The sequence below is a fragment of the Lissotriton vulgaris genome, chromosome 7 (assembly GCF_964263255.1).
Source record: "Lissotriton vulgaris chromosome 7, aLisVul1.2, whole genome shotgun sequence".
Lineage (NCBI taxonomy): Eukaryota > Metazoa > Chordata > Amphibia > Caudata > Salamandridae > Lissotriton > Lissotriton vulgaris.
The window spans coordinates 1611143371-1611170783 of NC_141695.1; the positions used below are offsets into that span (position 1 = coordinate 1611143371).

Genomic DNA, 27413 nt, shown 5'->3' on the forward strand with positions numbered 1-27413 from the left:
TAAGGGGGCAGGTCCTCATAATCGACCTCTGCATCCAGTTCAATTCAGGGCATTCTTTATACATATGCTTTTTATTCCTATACCGTTCTTGAAGAGATTGCCACAGTATTGATCCAAATCATTGTTCGCATTTGACTGGTTGTGCTATGACCTGGTTTCCAGACTACCTGGAGTTTGGTTCCTTCTATTTTTTAGGATCTACTTCAGATATGTAATATATTTGTCGTGCATTCTTGAATCTTCTATTTGTCCTTTCCTCTGGGGATAAATGTTTCTCATACACACTTGCTCCTTCTCCTTGAGCCATATTTCTTTCTTTTCCACTAATCTCCACTTGTTTTACCTTAGCCTAGCTGTCTTTCCCGATCTTTTAATCTACGTACCTCTTCCTGGTGCCCGATTTTCAGTCTTCGACATCTCTGTCAACACTAATCATATTGGAGAAGCTTCCAGACAGTGGAGTGGTGTGGCTCACTGGTTAGAGGCGGCAGACCCGGAAGCAGAGAACGGCCCGGGACCAGGGTTCAATTCCTGACGCGGCAGGGTCGTGGACCAGGGTCAGCGGACTCGATAATTCTCGCCTCGGTGCCTACTCTAACCAGGGATCACACTCGGCAACTCTGGGCATTAGCTTGCCTCATCTCTACAACGGCCCCCCACATTCGCCGGGGATGCCTGGTTTCACCTTGGAGATACCCAATAGGGACCATCTCACAGGGATAGCCAGGACGGGTTCCCCAGCGGTCTACAGCGCCACGACGCCTCAGGGCAGCAGTGCGCTTTACAAGACCACATACATACATACATTGTGACCCTTCTTAAATGGAGTCAAATTCCTGTCCTATCAACAATGCTTTACTCCTGCTTCAAAGTTGTCAGCAGCATAAGAACATGTGACAGCAATATAACTTTGCCTGCCACTGTGCAAGTTTGTAGACTTCTCCATGTAACATTCCAGTTTGTTCCCTTGATGTACATTTATTATTTCCCTCAGGGTTCCTATCAAGTTTTCTATTTTACCTGCTTTTCTTGCTTGCTTCTCATTCTTTAATGAGGTTCTGTTGCTGGTATCACATTGGCCTTTGCCCAAAATATTTCAGTTCCTGAGAAAGAGCTTTTTCATGGCACTGATGATGTGCCTTCCAGATGTAACTTAGTCCTGTGTTGTTAAAGCAGATGTATTATGTTTTCTTTGGAGCTACAGTTTCTTAAAGACCTCCTGAGACCGGTCAGCTCCAGGAAACTATCCTTTGCATCATTCCTTCAGGATATTGACCAAAGCACATTACTTTCACCATAAAGTAACTCTATGCCATAAAAGCTGCCTTTAAAGAATGGAGGCACTATCTAAGGGGAGCCCAGCATCCATTTACAGCATACACCGTTCACCACTCTTCCCCAAATACTGGAACGTCCCTTAAATGTCCAACTAATGGGCTGGGTATGCATAATTATTCAAGGCATAGCTCTGATTACTTTCAATTATGATATATCTGTTAACCCTAATCAGGTGCAACAGGATATAGGTAGGTCAGGCGGCCAATGCTGACCCCTCTACAGACCTACCAGGTGCTGGTTTATGCTTAAACGGAAAGGGAATTTAGAGTCTCTACAAAGGCTATATCAATAAAGTCATACATAGACCCTGAATCTATGACAGTGTCTTCTGGGATAGGTTTTTTCCCCTCCCCAAGAAAAGTCAGTGACCAAGATCAAATGAGCCAAGAAGAGTGTTGCATATTTGGCACCAACTCCATTTTTACAAAAGGTTTTGTGATTCTCTTCAAAAGGTCATTGTGGTTCACGAATAAGAACTGAAGTTTCCATTGTCCTGAGCTTTGCATTGCCTTCATTGTTTTGTAAGTTGTACCACTTTGCCGCAACAGATCAACCAGCTCTTCTTTTGCCTCATCTCTTTTGTCAAGGGGGCTCTTATGCTTTACAAATATTCTACTTTTCTCTGATCATACTTAGATGCCTCTTCTCCTTCTTTCAAATCTATGCGCTAGTAATCTATGATCTAACCTTAAAGCTAAATGTATAAATGAATTACAGATAGCAGGCTGTATGCCAATTGTAGCTATGGCTTTTTTGAGTTTTTGAGTTTGTATCAGAATTCCCTAGAGAAAACATAAGACTTCTTGCTCTCAGACCATGCAGTTTTTGCAAAAAATTTTGAGCTAAATAGTGCAAAATGGCCAAATTACCCTTGAATGTATCCAATACCTTACTAGTAGCTTGCAATAAGTTCTCCTTATCAAATTGCGGAAATTGTACCACCTGTACAATAAAGGATTATTCTCGAGATCTATATATCCATAATTAAGACTGTGCAGCTTAACTCACTGGCAGCTTAACTCACTGCGCTGCCCGATGTTTATCAACATTGGTAGGAAACTTTAAAAAAAAAAGCCTGGCAGGAAAGCCAATATTACAATAATCTAAAATGGGTGGGTCTTGGAAGCGCCTACTTAAGCAGAGGTCTCCCTTACTTGTCATACAGGCTGATTAGTGATCCAACTATCAAAGGGTCTTTCCATCACATCACTCCAACTTACCCTGACACTTGAGAACAGGGCACTGGGTCAACCATCGGAAGCCTTCCTCACCATCTAAAGATAAGAGTGACGAATGCCAAGGATAGCTGGCAGCTGCACTTGGTCTCCTGTTTACAATAGTGAACAAGGTTCAGGACAGCCGACAGCTGAATCCGTCCTCTTTAGGCTGCATTTTTTTGCGATTCAAGTTGTCCTGAGCAGGATACAGCTGTACCAGGGTTGTTTGCGAATTGCAAACACGGTACTGGGGCAACTAGCAGCTGCTCAAGCACTTTTCTTTACTCTTACAACATACAACCCATAATGTTCTGCCAATAACTCTTGCCCACACTATATTTATTTTCAAGATTTTCAGTGGGAGCTATTTTTTTCCTCAACATTTTTCAACCTAGGGAGGCCAGGGACAATTCTGAACAGGCACCAGGTCAGTCTGAAAGTTCCCCAAAGTCTTCTCCACCCTCTAAGAATGGCAGTGAATGAGGATAGGCTACTGCTGCCCTGGCATTCTATTTGCAATCACAAACAGGACATCGGGCAGCTGCCCCGTACCTCCCCCTTCCTCAAAAAACATGAGGGTTAAAAGAGCTTCTGACGGCGCTAGGTTAATTGTCGGATAGTCCAGTCATCATTCGTCCACACTATTTTGTTGCCAAAGGAATTCCAAAATAGAAGACAGCTGCCCTTGTGATTGTGAACTCAGCACCAAATCAGCTATGAGCTTTCTCTTTGCACAACCAGGCCATAACATCCTAGCAACAACATTTACACCTAATTAAAAAAAGGAAAATGTTACAATCTGTATTTATAACTCCAGTCTGTACTCATAATGTTTTCTATTAACTTTTAATTTTGTTTATAAAGAGTCATTTCTTACTCCTATCCTCGCTGTTGATTATAGTACATTCCTCCCTTGGTTCCCCCCGCCCTCCTCCCTGGTTTCTCCCTTTGTTCTTTGAAGGCTACCTTATGAATGTTCAGGTACGACAGTTAACTGTATAGCTGGCGGAGAGAGGAGACCGGTAATAAAGACCTTAACTTACCTGACTGAAGGTTTCATCTTTTCATTATTGGCGACGATCTGTATAAGGGGACAGACAACACCAGCTCCTCCCCTTTTGGTATTCTCTCCTCCAGACCTGCTGTAAGGTACCATTTCGTATTGACTTCTCTTGTGAGATTGCTTCCTTTTCTGTGGCGCCTTTACTACGAAGTCTCACGGTGACTGTTGAACCTTATAACGAGTTGCTGCCAACAACTTGAGCCTGAGCAGGGTTTGAACCTTATATTGTATTGACTTTTATGCAGCTCACTGAGGACCTCGAGGCAGTTATTTTCTTTGCCTCCATACCTTTCACACTATTGCCACATCCTGAGACTCCAAAGGGACGCATTATTTTCTGCTTCTCCATTTGCTATTCTGGCTAAAAATACGCTTCCCCGCGAGAGTCAAGGAGCTGGATCCTATCAGACGCACTCTTGTCTGGTGCGCCTTGGTTTTTTCTCTATTTTCATAGACATGAGCCGAGGTGCTGAACCCTGAAAGAAGCGGAACCATCGGGTGCGCCTCAGCTCTTCCTACCATCTGCTAAGCCGTGGTGCCTGCTTTGATGACCGAGGCGCTGCACGTGACTCTAGCGCTCTCGTCTTCCTTTCCCTGCTTCCGCCTCCTATCCTGGCAAAGGTGTGGTGATCTTCCGGGGGCCGACTTCTTGGAGGACTCAGGTAGCCTTCTCTCCTTCGTCATCTCGTGTGGGAGGAGGCTCCTCAGTTCCCTCAGCAAGCATTAAAGGGGTCGCGTTGGCCCTGCATGCACTTCCCTGGTGGCACGCACACCAACTAAGGCAGACTATTTCTTCAACTGCAATTATTCATGAGGATTAAAACACATCTTTTCCTGCATGCAATTCCCTGGTGACATGCACACCCAAGGGCAGATTATTCCTCAACACTAAGATCATTCATAGAACGGAGGGCTCTCCATGCGTGCACTTTTCAGGGACACGCACACCTCAGTACAAATTTAAAATCACCAGTGTGCCTTTCTACAGTGACGCTCAAGCATAATTTTTCCTGCGTGCACTTCCCCGGTGACACGCACACCCAAAGGCAGATTATTTCTCCAGCTGCAATTATTCATGAGGATTGAAACACATCTTTTCCTACATGTACTTCCCTGCATGTACTCTGTCTATCACCACCCCCTTTTGTACCGTTTTGGCCGCCATAAGTGTGGCAGGGTATGCTCAGACGTGAGTCCCTTGCTCACTTTGCCACTGGATTCAAGCAAGCCGGGCTGAAGACGGTTGGAATGCCAGAAACCGGTCATCGGAAGCTTGTTTCCGGTCCATTGAAGACATGGCTTGGCAGTTCGGGCTGGGCTGTTCCCATGAGGCACAGGGTCAGACTGATTTGCATTTAGCCATGTCTGAACTGGGGTGGCAGAGTGGGCTAAAGAATGGTGATGGATTAAACCCAGATCTTTTGACTGGGTGTGAGTGTTTGATTGATTCAAATGCTCCGTCTATCACCACCCCCTTTTGGATCGCTGTGGAAGCAGCAATCATCTAGCAATACCCCCAGTTGTCAAGCCAAATCGGCTCTGTGCAGGAAGTGTAACAAAAGGGGTCATCTAGCAAGAGTTTGTGGGTGTTTCCCAAAGAAAACTTGGGGAAATGGTATCTCTGATGACAAAAATCAAATGAAGAAAATCATACTACAAAATAAATGAAATAGACAATGAAAACCACCAAAGATATCCTGAATGCAACATATCCATCGATGGCAAAGATGATAAAATGTTCACAGACTCTTTCTCTCCTTTCACTCTAGTGAACTTTTCGGACTTCAAATCCATATTAGGTAAAGAACAAGATAAGCTATGTAAAGCAGATATTTCACCTAGCGGCAATAGTGAGACCCCATACCTATGAAAGGCATGATCAAGTCTCTCATAACTGTCAAAGATCGTTCTTCTGTGGGAAAAGTATATGTTGTAGAGAATGGATTCAACTTACTAGAATGGCAACATCAAAGAGAACTGGGTATTAAATTAGACCCTAATAATCCAGAACAGGTTTTAGCTGAAAGTCCTGTAAGCAACAGTGAACACATTGCCAGTGAATTTTCAGAGTTTTTTTCAGAAAATGTAGGATTACTTAAAGACTTTCAACACCAAATTCAATTAAAACATAACGCCAAACCAGTGATTCATAAAACTAGACCTATACCCCACCTTATGTGGGAACCATTGAAAAAAGAGTTATCTAGATTGGAAAAATTAGACATCATACAACCCATTGATTGCTCAGAATGGGTTGCCCCCATTGTCATCGCAAAAAAACCCACAGCCAAGATATTAGAATGTGCATTGACTTACGTGACCTAAACAATAATATCTTGGTAGAAAGGCACCCATTACCCCGCATCCATTAGATGTTAAGTACCATGGGAGAGGCCACTTGTTTCAGTGTTCTGGATCTCTCCATGGCGTATCAGGTGGAGCTACATCCGGAATCTAGAAGACTCACTGCATTCACTACGCCCATGGGTACATTCATGTTCCGCTGCATGCCTTTCGGATTGGCCTCTGCAGCGGCAGTATTCAAAAAAATAATGCAACATGTCTCAGTAGGTGTTCCCAAGACATTATGTTTCCAAGATGATATGTTAATTTTCGGTGCTAGCAGTGATGAACACAATAAAATTCTTAAGCAAGTTTTTTCCAGATTCAAGAATGCAGGACTCACATTAAAGTAGGGAAAATGTCAGTTGGGTGAGGAAACAGTGGAGTACTTGGGGCACTGCATTTCAAAAGACGGCTTTAAACCTAAATATTGTTTACTAGAAGCCGTGAAAGATGCTCCAGCACCTACTAACAAAGATGAACTAAAGTCATTTTTAGGGTTGGAAGAGTTTATGGCAAAATATGTTAATCATTTTACAGATCTAACCTCCAGCTTGAGAGAACTCACAAAGAACCACACACACTTCCAGTGGTCTGTTGAACATCAAACATTATTTTTTAAAGTAAAAGATGCTATTCTTACTGCCACATACTTATGTAATTTTGAACATAATCATAAAACTATTCTTACTACGGATACAAGCAACAAGGGCTTAGGGGCTACCCTCTCCAAGTTATTGATGGTAAAGAAAGAATTGTTGCGTTTGCCTCACGTACACTTACCAAAGCAGAAATAAACTACTCTGTTGTAAAAAGAGAAGCTTTAGCCTGTTTCTGTGGTGTGAAACATTTTAAATTCTTTCTATGGGGCATTCAATTCTGTATACGCACAGACCACAAACCTTTTCACGTTCAATCCTAAAAATAGTTCTTGCAATACTCCCCGTATAGCCGAATGGATACTTGGGTTAGAGGGTTTCTACTTTAGAGTGGAGTACGTTCCGGGTATTCAAAATTCTGCAGCAGACTTCATTTCAAGAAGTCCCTTAAATAAGGAGGGGCAATTTGACAATCCTGAGTACCCCATACTTCAACTCAATCTCACCACCATCACTTCTCAAGAATGGTTAGATTGCATGAACAAAGACACCACAATGACACAGCTATTAAATTACACTGTACAGGGCTAGCCCACCTCCTCTGATTCTATAAATAATGATATCAAGAAATTCTGGGAGGTACGTCATGAACTTAACATAGAACAAGGTATTCTATTTAGAAATATCAAAATAGTACCACCTGGACCTCTTAGAAGTAAAATTGTTGATCTGGTACATGAGGGTCACCTTGGCAGAAGTTTGACAAAAGCCAGGCTACGTGAACGCTACTGGTTCCCTAATATGGACTCGATTCTAGAAGAAAAGGTAAAAAACTGTTCAACATGTGTCAGTAGTGACAAATCTAAAATAACCAGAAAAGCACCCATCTGCACCGTATCCGTACCTGATAAACCATGGGAGAAGATTGCCCTGGACATAATTGGTCCTTTCAATTTCAGAGGAATAATAAAACAGTTTGCTCTGGTCTTAATAGATTACCATTCACACTGGACTGTAGCGAAGATGGTCAACCAAATCACTACTAACTCGGTCATTTCATTTCTCAAAAATGCTTTTGTCCAAGAAGGCATTCCATAATCACTGATAATGGTGTTCAATTTACTTCTTACACAATGACAGAGTTATTGAACAAGTTGAGCGTAACCCATTTCAAAACGCCCCTCTACTGTCCCAGGGCCAATGGCCTGGTGGAAAGAATGAATTGTATGGTCAAAAGTTGCATACAGTCAGCCAGTGTTAACAGAATTCCTCTAGAACAGGCAATACAAGAGATGTTATGTGCTTACCACACCACTCCCAACCAAGTTACAGGCATCTCTCCTTTTTTTGCTCTAAAAGGAAGGAAACCTGGCACTAAATTCTTTCCTCACTGGTTGGGAGGTGGAACTAGCGTTATGCACGACACTCAAGCCTCCAAAGACAAAATAAATGCACAGCAAGCCAAATATATAACCCATTATGACTATAAACATGGAACCAAAAATCCGCAATGGAGAGTAGGAGATTGGGTATGTATTAAGAACCCCAGAACAAGCAATCCAGACTCCAAATTTTGCAAATCCACGCAAATCACAGCCATCACTAGAAACACAGCCATAATGGATAATGAACAAATGTAGAGCATGGACAGATTAACTAAATGCCAACTCATACACGGTGAGGCATCCAATCATAGGTCCATCATAGAATATCATAATCCTAATCCACACAACTCAACAATGACACAAAGAATCTGGAAAGCACCTAGTTGGCAAAAAGACTATATCATGTCTAAATGAATTCTTTGTTGCCTCTCCTCATTTTGTTTTGGAGGGGGGAAATGTATTACAATCTATATTTATAGCTCCAGTCTGCACTCATAATGTTTTTTATTAACTTTCGATTTTGTTTATTAAGAGTCATTTCGTACTCCTGTCCTCACTGTTGATTATGGTACATTCCTCCCTAGGTTCCCCCAGCCCTCCTCCCTGGTTTCTCCCTTTGTTCGCTGAAGGCTACCTTGGAATGTTCAGGTATGACAGTTAACTGTACAGCTGTTGGAGAGAGGAGACAGGTAATAAAGACCTCAACTTACCTGACTGAAGGTTTCATCTTTTCATCAGAAAATCCTGTAATTTCTACATTTTTACACACATCTCATGAAACAACAAATATAAAGATTTTTTTAACAATATAAATATCCCATAAAAGGTTTTACTACACATACACACGGACATTAAATGTGCTGAGGTAGTGCTTTAGTTTAATTGTGGAAATTGGTGCCTTTTAGAGGTATTGTTTGAATCCAGTATTAGCACGCAGTTAACCTAAATGTTGATCTAACTTTAGTTATTTTAAGGGAATCTGCATATATGCATTGCCTTTGGAGAAGGAAGGAGACTACAAGGTGGTTTCTCAAAGCAAAGGACCAAGAGGAATCAATGTTCTAGCTTTCATTTTAGATACTATTATTGAATATGTTAAAGGATTACTAAAGAAGGCAGTCTCTGAAGCCAGGGTCGTACACCACCAAACTGACCGGAATGAGTCCAGAAGACATGTAAAAATAAACGAGGTTTCCACCCAGGCATCCAGGGAAGGAAGAGAAACATCAGAAACTGAGGGAAGTTGCAATATCTCAAAATCAAACCTCCTACGGTCTTCTATGTTTTGAAATGATTGATTGAATTATGTTATACTACAAATGGATTAATCACTGAAAAGAAAACAGATTGCCAGGTGAAGATAGGGTACAAGGTGAGAGCGTGCAATACGCAGCTGTACACAATCTTTCTAAATGACATTAACAACGGGATCTATTTGTAACCGAGGTCAAGTGATCCAATTATTCAAAATATTGAGTATTTTAAGTTTAAAGGTCTTTTGAAAACAAGTTACAGCATACAAAGGTCTCTGTGCGCTCTAAAGACATGGAATTAATGGCTAAGTGGAATTGGAAGCTACGTCCAAGAGCAAGAAGTTCAATATCCTGTGTGTCTAGGATGACAAAGGTGTTTTAGCTTACTTCTCAAATGCACTGAATTCAAGGGTGCAGAAGACTCACAATATTTTAATCTTAATGAAGATCTTGTTTGGAGTAGGACTGTAATCTCGCTGCACAAAAAAAACAGGAAGAAGAAATCTGCTTTTTAGGAGATCGAATTGGGTACGATATTCCGAAGACTCAAATACTGAAATAATTTCCTTGGAGTGTGACTGGGAAAATGTGGTGCTAAGAGAGCAGTCTTCAGGTTCCTGCACACGATGAGAAGAAGAGTAAACGGGCCAACAAGCTTACCTCTGGTGGGAGTATCAGCCTAATACTAATAGGCTAATACTAATACCTAATACTGAAGGCATCAGCCCCTCTGACCTTGATGTAAATATCTGAGACCACCCCTTACAGGGTACAAGTGAAACATTGCTTGCAAAGCAATGGCTGTGTGATGGCTATGAAGCAGTCACAAACATGAAAAACAATAGAGGTTACTGAAAAAACAGCAAGAGAACAAAACAAGCATTGGAAATGCAATAGGTCTCGCAGTAGTAAAGTTTGAGCTATAGGTGTTATTTATTTTTTTGTTTTTTATTTATGTGTTGTTTTTTCTAAATAGCTAAATTAATAGCTTTCTTCTTTACAAAGCCAATAGTTATAATTTTTGTAAATGTGACACCTCTAGCATTTGTAAAGCAACATGTTTTGTATTAACGGGACTTTTATGTGACTTATATGTATTGATATAAAAAAAATCAATGGCTTTAAAAAAAAATGAATAATTAATACGTAAATAAAATTGATTTTATTTTATATTGCCAATAGCTTAAAGTTTATTAAATAAATTTAGTGAAGATGCTGTGGTTGTGCTGAGTGAGGGTGAGTGAGGGTGAGGGTGAGTGAGGGGTTGAGGGTGAGTGAGGGTGAGGGGTTGAGGGTGAGTGAGGGTGGGTGAGGGTGAGTGAGGGTGAGTAAGGGTGAGTGAGGGTGAGTGAGGGTGAGTGAGGGTGAGTGAGGGTGAGTGAGGGTGAGTGAGGGTGAGGGTTTGAGGGTGAGTGAGGGTGGGTGAGGGTGAGTGAGGGTGAGGGGTTGAGGGTGAGTGAGGGTGAGTGAGGGTGAGGGATTGAGGGTGAGGGGTTGAGGGTGAGTGAGGGTGAGGGTGAGTGAGGGTGAGTGAGGGGTTGAGGGTGAGTGAGGGTGAGTGAGGATGAGGTGTTGAGGGTGGGTGAGGGTGAGTGAGGGTGAGGGTGAGTGTGAGTGAGGGTGAGTGAGGGTGAGGGGTTGAGGGTGAGTGAGGGTGAGGGGTTGAGGGTGAGTGAGGGTGAGGGGTTGAGGGTGAGTGAGGGTGAGTGAGGGTGAGGGGTTGGGGGTGAGTGAGGGTGAGGGGTTGAGGGTGAGTGAGGATGAGTGAGAGTGAGGGGTTGAGGGTGAGGGATTGAGGGTGAGTGAGGGTGAGGGTGAGGGGTTGAGGGTGAGTGAGGGTGAGGGGTTGAGGGTGAGTGAGGGTGAGGGAGGGTGAGTGAGGGTGGGTGAGTGAGGGTGAGTGAGGGTGAGGGTGAGTGAGGGTGAGGGTGAGTGAGGGTGAGGGGTTGAGGGTGAGTGAGGGTGAGTGAGGGTGAGGGTGAGGGGTTGAGGGTGAGTGAGGGTGAGTGAGGGTGAGGGATTGAGGGTGAGTGAGGGTGAGGGGTTGAGGGTGAGTGAGGGTGAGTGAGGGTGAGGGGTTGAGGGTGAGGGGTTGAGGGTGAGTGAGGGTGAGGGGTTGAGGGTGAGTGAGGGTGAGGGGTTGAGGGTGAGTGAGGGGTTGAGGGTGAGTGAGGGTGAGGGGTTGAGGGTGAGTGAGGATGAGTGAGAGTGAGGGTGAGTGAGGGGTTGAGGGTGAGGGGTTGAGGGTGAGCGAGGGTGAGGCGTTGAGGGTGAGTGTGGGTGAGGGTGAGTGAGGGTGAGGGGTTGAGGGTGTGAAGGTGTGTGAGTGAGGGTGGTGGTGGGTGAGGGTGTGTGAGTGTGAGGGTGTGTGAGGGTTAGTGAGGGTGCGTGTGTTCTAAGGGTGGGGGGGGGGCTGTCCGCCTCTCTTACGTACTGCAGGACTAGGTCGTTTCGATCTGCCGAAGCTGTAACTTCGAGAAGAGCGGCTTCCAAATCAGCCTGGCGGTAAAGCAGCGAATGAGAAGTGACAGCGGCCGCCATTTTGGATCAGGAATGGAGACTAGGATTGCGCCTGCGCGCCTTACACCCCCCCCCCCCCCCCCCGACAGTCCTTCTCTTTATTCAGTACTGACCGGCCGTATGCACGGAGGAAGTAGGGTTCACTGATGTTGCCCCTGAAGTGGAGTTTATAACGGACTTTAACTGTAACATTTATGGCAAAATACTCTATATTCAAAAAGTAAAACATTTTTGTCACAGCCTTTTGCTACGGTCTCGTTAATCTCCTCCCTAAAATTAATTTCCTGTATTTGAAAAAAACGAATGGCTGCTTTCCATCAATTTCTGAGCACCTGGGCAAAATTTAAACTGTATGAATTGTTAATGCAGCAAAATACTACACAGTTCGTAGACGTTGTTCGAAAAGAAAGAAAAAGTGCGCGATTTTACTAGGGCATCTGTACATTTGAGCTTGGGTTGTTGCTCCCGAGAAGAGTGGAATTTGTATAAAAGGTAAAGTACAGTGGTCTTTTCTCCGAGAAAAATACAATACCCTAAGGAGGGATGATAGAACATACTTGTGCTCGGCGTCACGTTTTGTTTTAGGTACCAAATGATTATTTAGACTGGGATAGGGAATATGACATGCAATAGCTGTGTTTTTGGCTGTATGTGTATCTCCCGTGTTAGATTCCACAAGAGGTTTGATACCTTCGGGTAATGTCCGCGCTTTATAAAAATGCACTAAAAAAGAGGTATTTATAGGTAGTAGATCAAAAGACTGACTATAGTTGAAAACCATGTTCGTACATTTTTCACCACGTTATAGTGCCCTGCTCATCCTTTGCATTGTCTAGCCCTGGCGGCCATTTTTCAGTATGTCTTTTACTAGAATGGACATACGGGTAACTTATTTTTGTCCCATCCTCGGCTTCACCATCGTGGTCCCCTTTCTATGTCAGTGGCCGTAACTTCCCGGGCTCCATTCAGAGGCTTGAAAGAAGACAGCATTTCCTTGAACGCGATCGGGGTAGGTTGGTGGGATTGCAGATCCCACAATATGAGACTATCGTCAATTTACAAAGTTCGATAACGCGCATGGGCTGATGTTCAGTGGCAGAGAACAATCCTTCTCAAGTTCCGATCTATGGAATCCCCAAATCCGTGGACGTTTACATTGAATAACAGAGTTTTACAGTAGATTGTACCTGCTTGTTTTTCATATATTTTACTGACTTTCCAGTAACTACCCAAATAGTCTAAACGTGGTCACATATTAGTGGGTATATAGTCCATGATGACAGTACAGATGTTGGGCAGCCGTAGATCTAGGTGAAGCACGTACAGTGCTGGTTTCTCAGTTTCTGTGGTCTTTGTGAGATGTCAGAAGAGGGTCTTTTAGAAGAAGATGGCATCTGGGACTACAAGTCTATCAGGAAACCCAAATCAAAGAGTCAAAATGCTGCAGAGACCGAACAGTCCTCGAAGACCACCAATATTGCAGAATGTGAATCAAGGAGACGTGGCAGAAAGAACACACAGATCGCAGTTACACTGAAAAAAAATGCGACGCGACATGGCAGGCAGGGGAGGGGGCGGAGCGGGGGTGTGGGAGGAGTGCGGGAACAGACGGCGAGGGGAGGAGAGTAGGAGGAGGAGAGTAGGGGAGGCACGGCCTAGCGGCCGATCAGGAAACCCAAATCAAAGAGTCAAAATGCTGCAGAGACCGCACAGTCCTCGAAGACCACCAATATTGCAGAATGTGAATCAAGGAGACGTGGCAGAAAGAACACACAGATCGCAGTTACACTGAAAAAAAATGCGACGCGACATGGCAGGCAGGGGAGGGGGCGGAGCGGGGGTGTGGGAGGAGTGCGGGAACAGACGGCGAGGAGAGTAGGAGGAGGAGAGTAGGGGAGGCACGGCCTAGCGGCCGATCAGGAAACCCAAATCAAAGAGTCAAAATGCTGCAGAGACCGCACAGTCCTCGAAGACCACCAATATTGCAGAATGTGAATCAAGGAGACGTGGCAGAAAGAACACACAGATCGCAGTTACACTGAAAAAAATGCGACGCGACATGGCAGGCAGGGGAGGGGGCGGAGCGGGGGTGTGGGAGGAGTGCGGGAACAGACGGAGAGGGGAGGAGAGTAGGAGGAGGAGAGTAGGGGAGGCACGGCCTAGCGGCCGTGCAATCAAGAAGTGAGGGGGCGGGAGAGTAGGCAAGGCAGGCGGCTGGGGGCATGTGCACGCGCTTTTAAGCTCAATGCGCATGCGCATTGAGCTTAAAAGTCACGGGCACTGCAAGGAATCGCCACGATTCCTTGCAAGTTGGATAAAGAGTGGATAAGCCCCCATAGTCTCGCTTGCTCGATGCGCATGCGCATCGACAGGCGAGACCTAAAAAGGAGAACTGGTCACTAGCACCATCTAAGGAAGCAATTCGAAACAAAGAAAAAAGAAATAAAATCACCATCAATGGCTTGAGCGTTTTGTAAACCTTGTGATGGGAGGATGCTGCTCAACAGCAGCTATAGGACAACGAAGAACAGAAAGGGCAAACCATGGACGAACATTATATCATGCATGCTGCTCAGCCAATGTTCCGTCTTTCACAGTCAGGTGAAGTTCTACTATCCCTAAAGTATTGGAAAGAGACGTTCACATTGTATTGCTATCTCCCAACTATCAGGGATCTCTCACCACCTCTAGACGCAATATTTTCATTTTTCATTCAATAAGAGAAACGTGTAGCCTCTGAAAAAATATGCATTCATTGGTTTCTTTACTTTTAATTTCCCAAAATATATTATGTCTCTGCTCAATGACACATACATCATTAAGGTTTAATATATACATACATACAAATATGTTACAATCAGGTTTCTGACTTCCTATATTCATAAAGAAAATATCTCAATATACAATCTGAAATCCAACTGCATATATAAAAATTCAGTATCTTGATTGTTGTTTTCATTAAACCTCATGGATTTTAGGCTAAAGAATCAAGACACTGATTCAACTGAGATGTCCTTGGTCATGTGAAGGTGCAAAATAGGTGCTAGAAGCAATTGTGTATACTGAATAGTTGCCTCCTTTATCTGGATTCCTCAGCACTTGGCTCTTCCCTTGGCACTCCATGTATTTTATGATAAAACTATTAGGGAACCCCGTGGACATATCACGGACGACAGTAGTTCTGCAAGTGTCTGAATCAGAGTGATTAACTGCATTGCATATTATCAAAGAGATATATATTATTTTCATGTGAATTAGAAAAATGAATAATTCAAATGAATTAACTTACAATGTAAATTGTTAATAAACAAATATTGGCTCTCAACAAAGTCTGGTATCACTAGAACGTTGCATATGGAGCAAAAACAATGTATTTGCTGCACATTTTAACCTGAACCTTAAAAAACATAGCAGTTCGCAATACCGTTGTATGAATTTCCAAATCGAAAACGTTGTGTTTTAAGCATCCTGTAATCTTTTAAAGAGCCTGTGCTGCTTTAAAAAATCATCTTCCATTTGGGAAAACCTCAGCAGGAGCGGGCATTGTTCCCCAAGACCACAGCCTACTCCCCCACAGGTTGACAACACAAATTAAAAAACAGGAAAGGGTCCAAAGAGGTATCTGTAACTGTTCAGTGGGATGAAACTATAACTGCTTTCTCAAATCATTGAAACATTGCATGCCCAATCTCAATTTTTACACCCTTCCAAACTGAGATTTAGTATGGATCGCAAGACTCCTTTTACAAAGCCGAAGAACTTTTCAGACCCATAAATGAGTTTTGTATATTAGATAAAGGTATGTTACGGCTACAAACCCCACGATTTTACAAACTGCAATCATAAAATCCTTTTGAACATCTGTCCCTTAATTATCTTGTTGCCGATGAAAGTGCAAGTCTATATTCCATACCTATCAAGGCTGAAACACATGTGGACATCTTCACATTAGGCGTACCAGAAATTATATACTGCGCTAGACATTCATTGACACCACAGGTGTTTACCCACTCCATCAGCTTCATCACTACTTCCCCAATCCCTCACTACACCATATAGGCTTTGGACTTTATAAACACCGTTACAGTTAGTCTGTTCATGTAGTTACTGTACCAGTTATAAACACATGCCTGTAGTCGCTTTGGTGTCTCTTGCACGTTTTTCCATTGGCAACATAGGCAGATTCCTTTTTTTCTCACTAACATGACAAATGCCACATTTGTTTGTAAGAATCTACAATCTAATCAGTGCCCTTTTGTGCAGTACCCCTCTGCCATCTGTAATACGTCTACTGGACTCCTTTTTGTTTAACACTTAGTACCCTGATTTGGGTACCTACTACGGAGTGGGCTTTTGCTTTGCATCTTAAAGCCAAACTATATTCAACTGTTCGGATCATAGCATAAATCTTGAATTAGGCTCATGCAATACAAAATGCTTGATGTGATCTTCCCTAACCTCTAACCAACTAGAGCTATCCGTTTTACACGAAACCCATCAGCACCCAGCATTTTCTGTGGTACTCTGTAGGACCTCTCAGTGACCAGTGCTTCAATTAAAATTACCCTTCTTCTCGATCCACTCAGCAGCTGGTGCCTTCTACGTCACTTCACCACCAGGAAAGGATCCAGGGTCCAGCAATTCCTCTCGTTTACAACAAATCCCACAATTTACTACCACCTGCGCTCTTTTTATATTGCAGCTACGAGAACATTAGTGTGACGCAATCAGAACCTAGCAATTCATGTCTTAGCCTTTCCGCCCCCACACTCAATACCACCAAAAACCCAAATGCCAGCCTTTCCTAACACCCATTGACTCCACAATAAATTCAGTTCTTAGATGATTCCAAGATGGTCTCGGCAGACAACCTCTTGTGTTATACACTATTTTACAGAATATAATTAACATTAATAAATACTGGACGTTGCTTGTGGAGTATCACCTAAGTGAGTTTTGGTCTGGATCCATGACTTTAAAATGATTGCTCTTTGACTCAGTTTCTCAGGATAACCAGCATCCGTTAGTGAACACTGCCCATACAATTTCCAGTTCTTCCTCTGTCATATGTTTTCCTCTAAGAACATTGCAAGGATACACCACTGTGACACACCACTGTCTGCTAAGTGCTTCTTGATGCCTTTTGCTGGAAGATCATTTTCTTCCCATCAACACCCAATTCTCATATATGGCTGCCCACAGACAACACTTCATGGTGCGTCTAGTCAGACGGAACAGTGCTAGAAACACCAAGAAATTGCCTGCACACCTAGCATTTCCTTGTGAATTATATTTCCATGAGTATTAAAAGAAATAATCCTACCTTGGGCTTCTCATTACTAGGCTTTCAGAAGCATTTTCAGGACACACTAGCACTCGTCATATATCGTGCTGTGTGTTAGTACGCCTATCCAGCATTCATTCCTGTTCGACACTCAACATGATGGCTCTATCACCCTAAATCTTTCCATATCTAATTTACTTACAAAGTTTCCTTTTGGTTTTGTACCCCTATGCACATAGTCCTTCTCTTGCCTTGATTACAATCTCCCAGAAACTACTGCACGCAATATACAGACTATGGCATTTAGGAAGACATTAAACAGTGCTATATCCATGATGCACTGTGATGGAAGGAGTCACTCAGTCATATGTAATGATGTCGTGCAGACACAATCCCTTGGTTGGCGGCTTGTTATACCAGCATTTCGTAGTCATATGGCTGCAGGCTGCCAATGCAATTAAGGACCTCTTATTAAAGCTTTATAGTCATAGCAGATGATGGGTTTTCTCAGCTCAAAGAAGACGATTGCCTTTATCAGTTAAAACGTAGGGTAACATTTCTCTGCTGTCGATCGATCAAAGTTCACAATCCTCAACAAAAAACTGTAAGCCATCATAGATCCCATGGTACAAATGGCATTATTATTCCTCTAGCGTAATGACATCATACTGGACACCATGATGGTATAGCTGCTGGATCGGATTAGAGGCTTCTGTGGTAAATACAGTCTGAGTCTGGCCCACAGAAGGATCTGCAGCAGCTGTGGAGAAAACAGAAACAGCAGACAATTAAATCAATTACCTCGAATTTTTGTGGGATCTTCATAAGCAATAACACACTCCTGCCATGGAAGCCCCTCAAGCATGTCAATGTTAGCAGTAATGCTTCAAAGGTGCTGCCAGTGACAAGAAGATCATTCTACTTAGCACAAGTTATTACCTCTACACACACACTCACACAAATGTCTCTGCAGTGCGCTAGGACATGAAGGACATGAAGCCCATGAAGACCAGCCAAGAATGAGGTACCAGTGGCATTACATGGACACAGTGAAAAGGTAGACAAAGGACATTTTTTTAAAGAACATGTTACTTACTGTAACATTTTTTTCTGATTGGTCAGCTCCCACAGATTACTGATGTTAGGGGCACCAGCCTGGATCTGGAAACCTTTTCTAGAAATATGAAGTCATTGGTGCCCGGTGGTATTGACTGTCATCAGTAGGAGTGACGCGCAGCACTGGAAGTGCTCCTGCTGCAACCATGCCAATTTAATAGATGTGTATAGCATGGTGCCCTAGGCATGCTTCACATGTTTGATCTGTAAATTCCCAAACCCCACTAAAAGACTATGGACAGCAAATAAAAATAAAAATAGTATTCACACCTCCTTGACAGAGGAGGTCGGAGAATAGCAAGTAATTTGCAGGTTAGGTCATATCCATCAACCAGAATATTACTGTAGTAAGTAACTCCTCTTTTGAATTAATATTTCCCCTTATATGAACCACTCCCCAAGCGGCAAGGTACGAGAATACCAGCTGAGAAATTTACAGTGAAATCACTGGTGAACCGCTTTCCCAAACTGTGTCTCATTTCTTGCCTCTGTCGCTAAGCAATAGTGATTTGGGAATTACGGCACCAGTCCAGGCAGTGGCTGTGCAGGTTGATTGTATTGGGACTTTCCATAAGGGAGCTGAAAAAGCAACCATGCCAGGAGCAATGAGCTTGACCCTTGTTGGTGCGATTTACCAGCCAACTCATAACAGAGTTCAACAGAAAGAGTAATTCTTCTTTAAATGTTCTGTTTCCTAATTACTCTGCCTGTAAAACACTTTAAATGCTGGAAAGAGATCATCATGCACTCTGAAAGGATGAGTCCTTTCGATGTAGCGGCTAAGAGCCCTTCTAAGGTCTAACCTGTCTTGCCTTTCATCTTCTTTCGGAGGATGAGGAGAAGGAGGAAAGAAGGCAGGTGAAGTGATGTACCAAGACATATGAAACTCCTTTGCTACCTCATGCCAAACAGAGTTTAAAGAGCAGAAAAACCCTGTTGTTTGAGAACACTATGAATGGAGCGCAAGTTACTACTATCTGTAAGAGACATTAGTTAGTGATAGATTCCTTACCTTAGAATATACCCTGGCGTCAGACTGGATCCTGAAAGTTTTTGCTAGCAATACTCCTATGCGTCAGTAGGTGACGTCACGCGGCTCTGCATCTGTCGCTGTCGTCGTATGTGCCGAGATGACATCACGGAGACTACTTAGGCACCACCCATGCGCGCTGACGTCAGTTCTGTGCACGACTTTCCGCGCCAGGAACGCAGAGCCATGCACGAAACAGACTACTGGTGCCATGAAAAAAGAGCCCTGAAAGGGATGTCCTTAACCCTAGTAATCAGTTCGCAGAACGGGGAGGATAGGTGGGGGGTAAGGAATCTATCACTAACTAATGTCTCGCACAGATATATCGTTACACAAGTAGTAACTTGTGCATCTGAAAGAGACAAGTTAGTGATAGATTTCTTACCTTAGAATAGATACCCCAGCAATACCAACCCTGGTGGAGGGTCTGCGAATAATATTACACCAGAAAGTCACGGAGAACAGAACGGTCAAAGAGGCCGTCTCTCTGGACTTGACTGTCAAGGCAGTAATGCTTGGTAAACGTGTGCAACGAGGCCCACATAGCTGCCTGACAAATGTTCTGCAAGGCAATGCCGCGTCCCAAGGCAGTAGAGGCTACTGTTGCCCTGGTGGAATGGGCACGCAACCCCACAGGAGCCCCTTTCTTGGCCAGCGAGTAACAGGCCTTGATGCAGAGAACGACCCGTTTGTGCACAGCCCGACCTTTTTTGGCACCCACGTAGCCAACAAAGAGCTGGTAATCCACCCGGAACTGCTGTGTGTGTTTCAGACAGAACGAGAGCGCACTTTTTGGGTCCAGATGGTGGAGCCTCTCTTCCTCTTTCGATGGATGCGGAGGCGGAAAGAAGGTGGGCAAAGTGATGGTCTGACCAATGTGGAAGGGCGTGGTAACCTTTGGCAAGAAAGAAGGACAGGTCCTTAAAACCACCTTGTCCGGATGAACAGAAAGGAAAGGAGGTTTGAAAGAAAGGGCTGAAGTTCACTCACTCTTCTGGCAGAGGTGATAGCTACCAGGAAAGCCGTCTTGTGAGTGAGAAGACGCAGAGGACAATTATGAAGGGGCTCGAAGGGAGCGCACATCAGATATGTCAAGGCAAGGTTTAAGTCCCACTGAGGCACAAGGAACGGCATGGGAGGAAACGTGTGCGTAATGCCTTTCAGGAAATGGTTTACAACCGGGGACTTAAAAAGAGAAGGCTGATCTGGAAGCCGCAGAAAGGCGGAGATGGCTGAAAGATAACCTTTGAAAGTGCCCAGAGCAGAGCCCTGCTGGTCCAAGGATAGTAGGAACAGAAGGACCTCAGAAAGAGGGGCAGAAAGGGGATCCACAGCCTTTGCTATGCACCATGCCACAAACTTGTTCCACCTGCAGGCGTATACCATCTTAGTGGATGGACGACTGGCTGCTAGAATGACAGCACAGGCTTCGGGAGGAAGATCGAAAGCTGTTAACTGCCGCCGCTCAATCTCCAACCATGGAGGTCCAGGCTGAACAGGTTTGGGTTGGGGACCGTCACCTACTGCTGCAACAGAAGATCCTCCCGAAGAGGCAGTCGGATTGGGGGATCGATCGCCATGTTGAGTAGCTCGGGATACCAGTATCTTCTTGCCCAATCCGGAGCAACAAGAATGACTTGGGCCCGGTCGTGCCGAATCTTCTTCAGCACTCTGGGCAGAAGTGGTATAGGCAGAAAGGCGTACAACAGACCGCAACTCCACACGTGACGAAAAGTGTCGCCGAGCGAGTGCCGCCTGGGAATTTCCAACGCGCAGAACGGATGACATTGCGCGTACTCTTTGGTGGCGAATAGATCTAACCAAGGCTCTCCCCACTGCAGAAAGAGACCTTGCGCCACGTCAGAGTTCAGATGCCATTTGTGATCCATCATGTACCTGCGGCTGAGTTTGTCCGCCCTGGCGTTCAGAGAACCTGCCAGGTGTTGAACCACCAAAGTAATGCCCTGATGTTCCAGCCATGTCCAGAGGCGCAGAGCCTCCCGACATAAGGTCCAGGACCCCACCCTGCCCTGTTTGTTGCAATTCCACATGGCGGTGGTGTTGTCCGTGAACATCTGCACCACACTTCCCCGGTCAGAGGGAAGGAATGCTTCCAGTGCAAGTCGGATTGCCCAAAGCTCCAAGGGGTTGATATGAAGCCGGGACTCCGTCGGAGACCAGAGGTCTCTGATCTCCGCCTCTACCAAGTGGCCTTCCCATCCCAGGAGGGACGCATCCGTCACCACTGTGTGCTCCGGTTGGGGAAGGGAGGGGGATCTGCCATTGACCCAAACCCGATTCGTCAGCCACCACTGCAGGTGTCGTGCAGTGCCCTTCGAGATCCGGACGTGATCGGATAGGTTGCCCTGATGCTGTGCCCACTGGAACTTCAGGTCCCACTGCAGAGCCCGCATATGCCTTCTGGCATGTTGTACTAGCAGGATGCAGGCGGCCATCAGGCCCAAAAGCCGGAGGGTCATCCTGACCGAAACCCGGGATAGAGGCTGAAAAAGGTGCAAAAACAGTAATAACAACAGCTACTGTAGGCTTCTGTGCAGACTTAGAAACACTAGAATCTCTGAGGATGCTCATTTTCAATGTTCTATGCCTGTGAGCTGGATTCCGTCAATTGTCAATGTCCTGTTGAACTTATTTGGCAACTACGGCATTTGTCTGTAGTATTAAGTATAGACAAGCTACATGGGTGCCTAACTGAGTTAATTCTTGAGGCAGAGTTTAAAAAACAGAAATGACACCTTGTTTCTGAGGAGCGAAATACAGCAGGCACAACAACTCTAAAGAAACAATGACAGAAACCATGCACCAAATCAAACGCTGTCGTTTGGTACGAAAATCTGTTTGGTTTGTAGTAATTAATTATTTCAGGACCTAATTGTATACTGTAGAAAAATTTAATTCATGCCCACTGCCACAGCAGTACATTTTGCAGCTGGAATATTTATTGCGCTGGATTAAAGTTGCAGTGAAGTTTCTCTCTTGGTTAAGCTATGCTGCTTATCACTCCGCAATCTGTCACATTTTAGTTTTAAAAAGAAAGCTATGAAAACATTTCAGAGGCTGCTCCAAAAATGTTCCTTTAACGGGTTTAACTGTCTTTTTTCTATTCCAGGATCATTATGTTGAGTTACTGAGTTTAAAAAACATCAGGGAAAATCCTGTGATGGAGAACGTAGGAAAAGGTGATGGAAGAAGACTGAAATGAGGCATCTAAGGGAAAGATTTCTGGGGAACTTGCCTGTAACTACAGAATGAGCTGCTGCCTCCAGTTCAGCTTGTGTAACAATCTGTTGATCTGATGAAACTGGCATGTACTGAACCTGCAAGAGAAACAAGAGAAAAATGCATTACAACCATATTTGACAGAAATAGAAAACACAGAGAACTTAAACACAGATTCTTTTTAACAGGCATAGTAATACCCTGCTGTTCTTAATGGCTGTAATGCAGCGTCCTGACAATGCTATATACAATGCACTTAATATATTCTGCACAGCGAGCTCTATGGTTCCTTTTCTGGGCTCTGTGCACAAGCCATAACTTAACACACGCATTGTAAAAGGAAATATTTGCTCCCTACCGTTGGTAGAAATAAGGTGAACACATCTCTCCACTATTATATTTGTTTCCAATGGAGTTTGACCCTTAAATGTCAGCACTCAATCACTAAAACGTGTATTCATTCAATTGCCTACCTTTCTAGGGGGCGGTACAAAAGGGGGTGGTGATGGACGGAGCATCTGAACCAATCAAACTCTCACACCCAGTCAACAGATCTGAGTTAAATCCATCACCGTTCTTTAGCCCACTCTGCCATCCCAGTTCAGACATGGCCATATGCAAATCAGTCTGTCCCTGTGCCTCATGGGAACAGTCCAGCCCGAACTGCCAAGCCATGCTTTCCCTGGACCGGAAACAAGCTTCCTAGGACCGGTTTCTGGCATTACAACCGTCTTCAGCCAGGCTTGCTTGAATCCAGTGGCAAAGTGAGCAAGTGACTAACGTCTGAGCATACCCTGCCAACTTATGGCGAACTAAGCGGTACAAAAGGGGGTGGTGATGGACGGAGCATCTGAACCAATCAAACACTCACACCCAGTCAACAGATCTGGGTTAAATCCATCACCGTTCTTTAGCCCACTCTGCCACCCCAGTTCAGACATGGCCATATGTAAATCAGTCTGACCCTGTGCCTCATGGGTACAGTCCAGCCCGAACTGCCAAGCCATGCCTTCCCTGGACCAGTACCAAGCTTCCTAGGACCGGTTTCTGGCATTACAGCTATTTTTAGCCAGGCTTGCTTGAATCCCTTGCTCACTTTGCCACTGGATTCAAGCAAGACTGGCTGAAGACGGCTGTAATGCCAGAAACCGGTCCTAGGAAGCTTGTTTCCGGTCCAGGGAAGGCATGGCTTGGCAGTTCGGGCTGGACTGTTCCCATGAGGCACAGGGTCAGACTGATTTGCATATGGCCATGTCTGAACTGGGGTGGCAGAGTGGGCCAAAGAACGGTGATGGATTAAACCCAGATCTGTTGACTGGGTGTGAGTGTTTGATTGGTTCAGATGCTCCGTCCATCACCACCCCCTTTTGTACGGCTACCTTTCTACGGGAGCAGCAGGGATCTGCTACAGACCAGTGCCTCAACAACATAAAAGCATCAAGTTGTAAGAAAAAGTATAGCAGTCTCTCTGTGAAGTTGTTGGTGTTACTTTACTTCTGAGCATACATCGCTGAATTTAGAAACACAGAAAGTGATTTGTGATGCAACTGCAATGCTTTTCTGATGAGGATAGATTGAATTCACTGGTTTAAAAAAGTTTGAATTGAACTGCAACTTGCTGTATACCTTAACAGAACAAAGAAGCAAAGTACGTTAAAACAATGCAAACTATTGCTCACTTGATTTAGCAAAATATAAATCACTGAAATGCACGTCAAGTAATGTCCAGTATTGAAATGTTTGATGAAAAATTGAATGACTGTTGTGTAGGCTGGTGTAGGGAAGTCCGATACACAAAGCACTGAAAATGTGGGGGCAGTGAGTGGAAGGTATATGCTGATGCTGGTCTTGCAACAAGTGAGCTGCAGTTTTCTTTCTATGGACACTTCACTTACCTGTTGTTCTTGTAGGAACTGGCTTTCCTGCTCATATTGGATGTGAGCAATCTGTCCATCTTGTAGCTGAAAGAGAATATCGTTTTAGAACAATCAGCCCAGTGTTAAGGTACCTTAGGGTCATACTTCGATCACAACGGCATGGATCCATAGTTGCCGCCAGGCAAACCAATAAGGCCGAAGCCTAGTGAACGAGCGAAGAGTCAGCACTCAAGGGACAAGCTTTGTACAGTTGGAGCACAGTACACCAATTCACAAGATCAACGTTCAGCCAACTGACACACCAGGTTATATTCCAGCACAAAGGCTCATGGGGTCTGTACCTAAGGTTCAGTTCAAAGAGTGACAGACTCAGGGAATTAGATTCTGCACAGGCCTACAGTGTAAAACTGTTTACCTGCCTAGAGTAAAAGTTAAGCAACTCTAACAGAATATGATGTAACAACTCACAAAGTTGAAATCCTGATGGAGCAGCTCATGAGACCCAACCTCCACATTACAATACCACAAACCTGCTGACATGATGGGAGTCAGACATACCAGCCCACGGGTGTGCAAATTCAATGAGGCGTTTCAAACTGGCCTAGAAATCTGATGAAACAGACTACATAATAACAACTGCATAAACTACCTGATAAGGTCTTTTTGCTCAGAAGCTGGATTAGTTAAGTGGTCAAGTTCAATAAATGTCTTTTCTTCAGTGGTGCCCACATGAAGGCTAATATGTACTTATCGTTTATATCGGTCTTAGAAAAAAGTAGTTGTTTACAGTCATTGTAAGTCTTAACACCAAGTATGCTGACAGAAAATTTTAATAGGTCTTTTGCAAAATATTTGAAATTTAACTGAGTTCATTTTTTACTTTCCTTGTATTTATTGATCTCTTCAAATCACTTTGGCTATGCTGTGCCAGCAAGGGCATGTGACCACTGCTGAGCCGGTACTGACAGATCATTAAGCCTCAATACAGCCAAGCTAAAACGAACATCTGCATTATGAAGCCTGTTGCCAGAACACTGCTTTTATCCAGGAAACTCAACTTCCCAGTTTCTCTGACAAGATATACTCTGTGACAAACCAAACACTCCTCAGTCTGCTGTTTCTTGTTCTGGCCTTTGAACAAGCTTCTCTTCCAAACAGATCATCTCAAATACAATGAATCAATATAAGGTGAATTCCATTCATTTCTTGCTGCATCACAAGCTGTCTAGTCAGCCTTTAAAAATACACTAGAGTACTGTTACTCAAGATCTACGGCAAACGTATTTCTGAGCAGAGTTCTGCTGGACGCAAAAGACACCATGCAAAATAGAAGCATCAAAAGCGTATTATTTTGAATGACTGCATTGTTCAGTATACCACAAATATCTTCATACACAGCTCAACTAGATACATCTGATAACATATATATTAGAACAGTAAAAAATAATGTAAGTCACATTTTAAACATCAGTAATTACTGTAAAAATGGAGACGTGACTAATCTAGCCAATGTGCAGATTGTGTATTTAACTTATAACTTATGGAGATGACCATCCTTTCCAATACTCAGATGGACTTACAACAGCAAATCCCATGGCTTCATACATTTAATATAAAATAATATTCACATCAATTATAATAAGACCAACGTAATGTCATTCAATTACAAGAGACCAACATTTAACTGAGTAGTTGGTTCAACTGAGATGGAGCACATACATCAATATACATAGCTTGGTGTCATAATGGATACAAACTTAAACTAGACATCATATTTGGAACATAAAAACAGTAAATCTGCAGGAAAGGACCTATTTTTGTATGAACACCCCCGAACCCTAAGTTTCTCGACTTAAACGTTACATTAAACCCGATGGATAGCTGAGATCAAATTTAAGGTAACTTTGAGAAAGGTGGCATTAAGAAGTCATCGCTTTGTTGCCCAAAGCTTCAGTGACGTTTCCGGCCTGTCTGTAGCAATTGTCACCAGAGACAACATGCTTGAAGCTTGCCCAGAAACAAGGAACAAAGAGTACTGCTGAAGGGAGGAAGTGTGACCTCCTCTAGTAGGAAGACTACTAGGTGGTGGCCACAGATGGCCTAGCTTTAAAGAGGCTACTGCCACAGTAAAGCAAATGGCGATCACACCTTCGCCTGCCCTCTCCGTTGTGAAGGCAGGCAGGCTGGCATCTCCTCATTATGCTGGGTATACCCCGGAGGTGTGCACAGGGCCCTTCACAGTGGAAGAATTAAAAAGCACAGATATGATCAGTATTTGGGAGGTTTAGCTTTCTAAGAAGCTATGGGAGGAATAGAAATAGCCTATAGGTTTCTGGTGTTTAATGCCAGGTAAAAGGTAGTCACCATATATACAAATGGCTGCCTAAAGAACTGTAGTTAGCTGGAGGATTTCTGGGAAAGTAAAAGCATGTGAGTGAGAAGGAGAGCCAGCAAGAAAAAGAGAGTGAAAGAGAACAAAACAAAGAGATAGTTCGTGTTTCCTGTGCTGCATACATGCTAGTATTGCCTGGATTCTTTTTTCTAATGTATTTGTATATGGCAGTGCTTCCTGATAGGCTCACCTGGAGATTTGCTTGGGAATATTTGCAAGGGTTTGCTTTTAAAAATGGACTTGAAGACGTTCTTCAGTATCTTGGCATGGCTGCACAAACCAGGATAATCATTCTAAATATTACTTATGTATAGACCAGGACTTTGTTCTTACAAGAAGAAACAAGGCAGGTTTGTTCTTTTCCTGAGGGGTTCAAGGGGAAAGACTGGGCTACCCATTTTGAGGATTTAGTATGGAGGTTATTCTTACCTGGATGTGATGTCCATCAGGCACCACCACATATTCCTGTGGAATGAGATGCTGGGCTCCGTCTTGGGAGATGATGTACTGCACCTTGTAAGTATAAAGAAGATGTATCAACTCTTTGGTGTAAAGTTCAGTGGGTGTTCAAGATGAGCTTAAACTTAGGAGATTATTTGAATGAAAAGAAGTGGTAACATTCTTGTTTAAGGATGCCTTAGTTGTGTGGGCGTCCACACTTACTGGGTCAACCTATAGTGCAGGGGAAGAAAAGGAGCACAGTTTTCATGGGTCCATCCTCAAACTGGTTAGACAGTTGCCACATACCTAGTTATC

At 43.9% G+C, this 27413-nt stretch overlaps 1 protein-coding gene across 2 annotated transcripts in view; it reads right to left on the bottom strand.

Moving 5' to 3' along the window:
• Positions 1-14458: 14458 nt before the first annotated feature.
• The window catches only part of ZNF335 (zinc finger protein 335), a 256077-nt gene continuing 243122 nt past the window's right edge, over positions 14459-27413 (bottom strand). For both annotated transcript variants that reach the window (XM_086932542.1, XM_086932540.1), the window contains exons 25-28: positions 27087-27170; positions 24284-24349; positions 22405-22486; positions 14459-17762 (exon numbers count right to left, since the gene is read on the bottom strand). In XM_086932542.1, the coding sequence (XP_086788668.1) occupies positions 17644-17762; positions 22405-22486; positions 24284-24349; positions 27087-27170 (351 nt within the window). In that variant the 3' untranslated portion in view covers positions 14459-17643. The remainder of the gene's footprint in view (positions 17763-22404; positions 22487-24283; positions 24350-27086; positions 27171-27413) is intronic.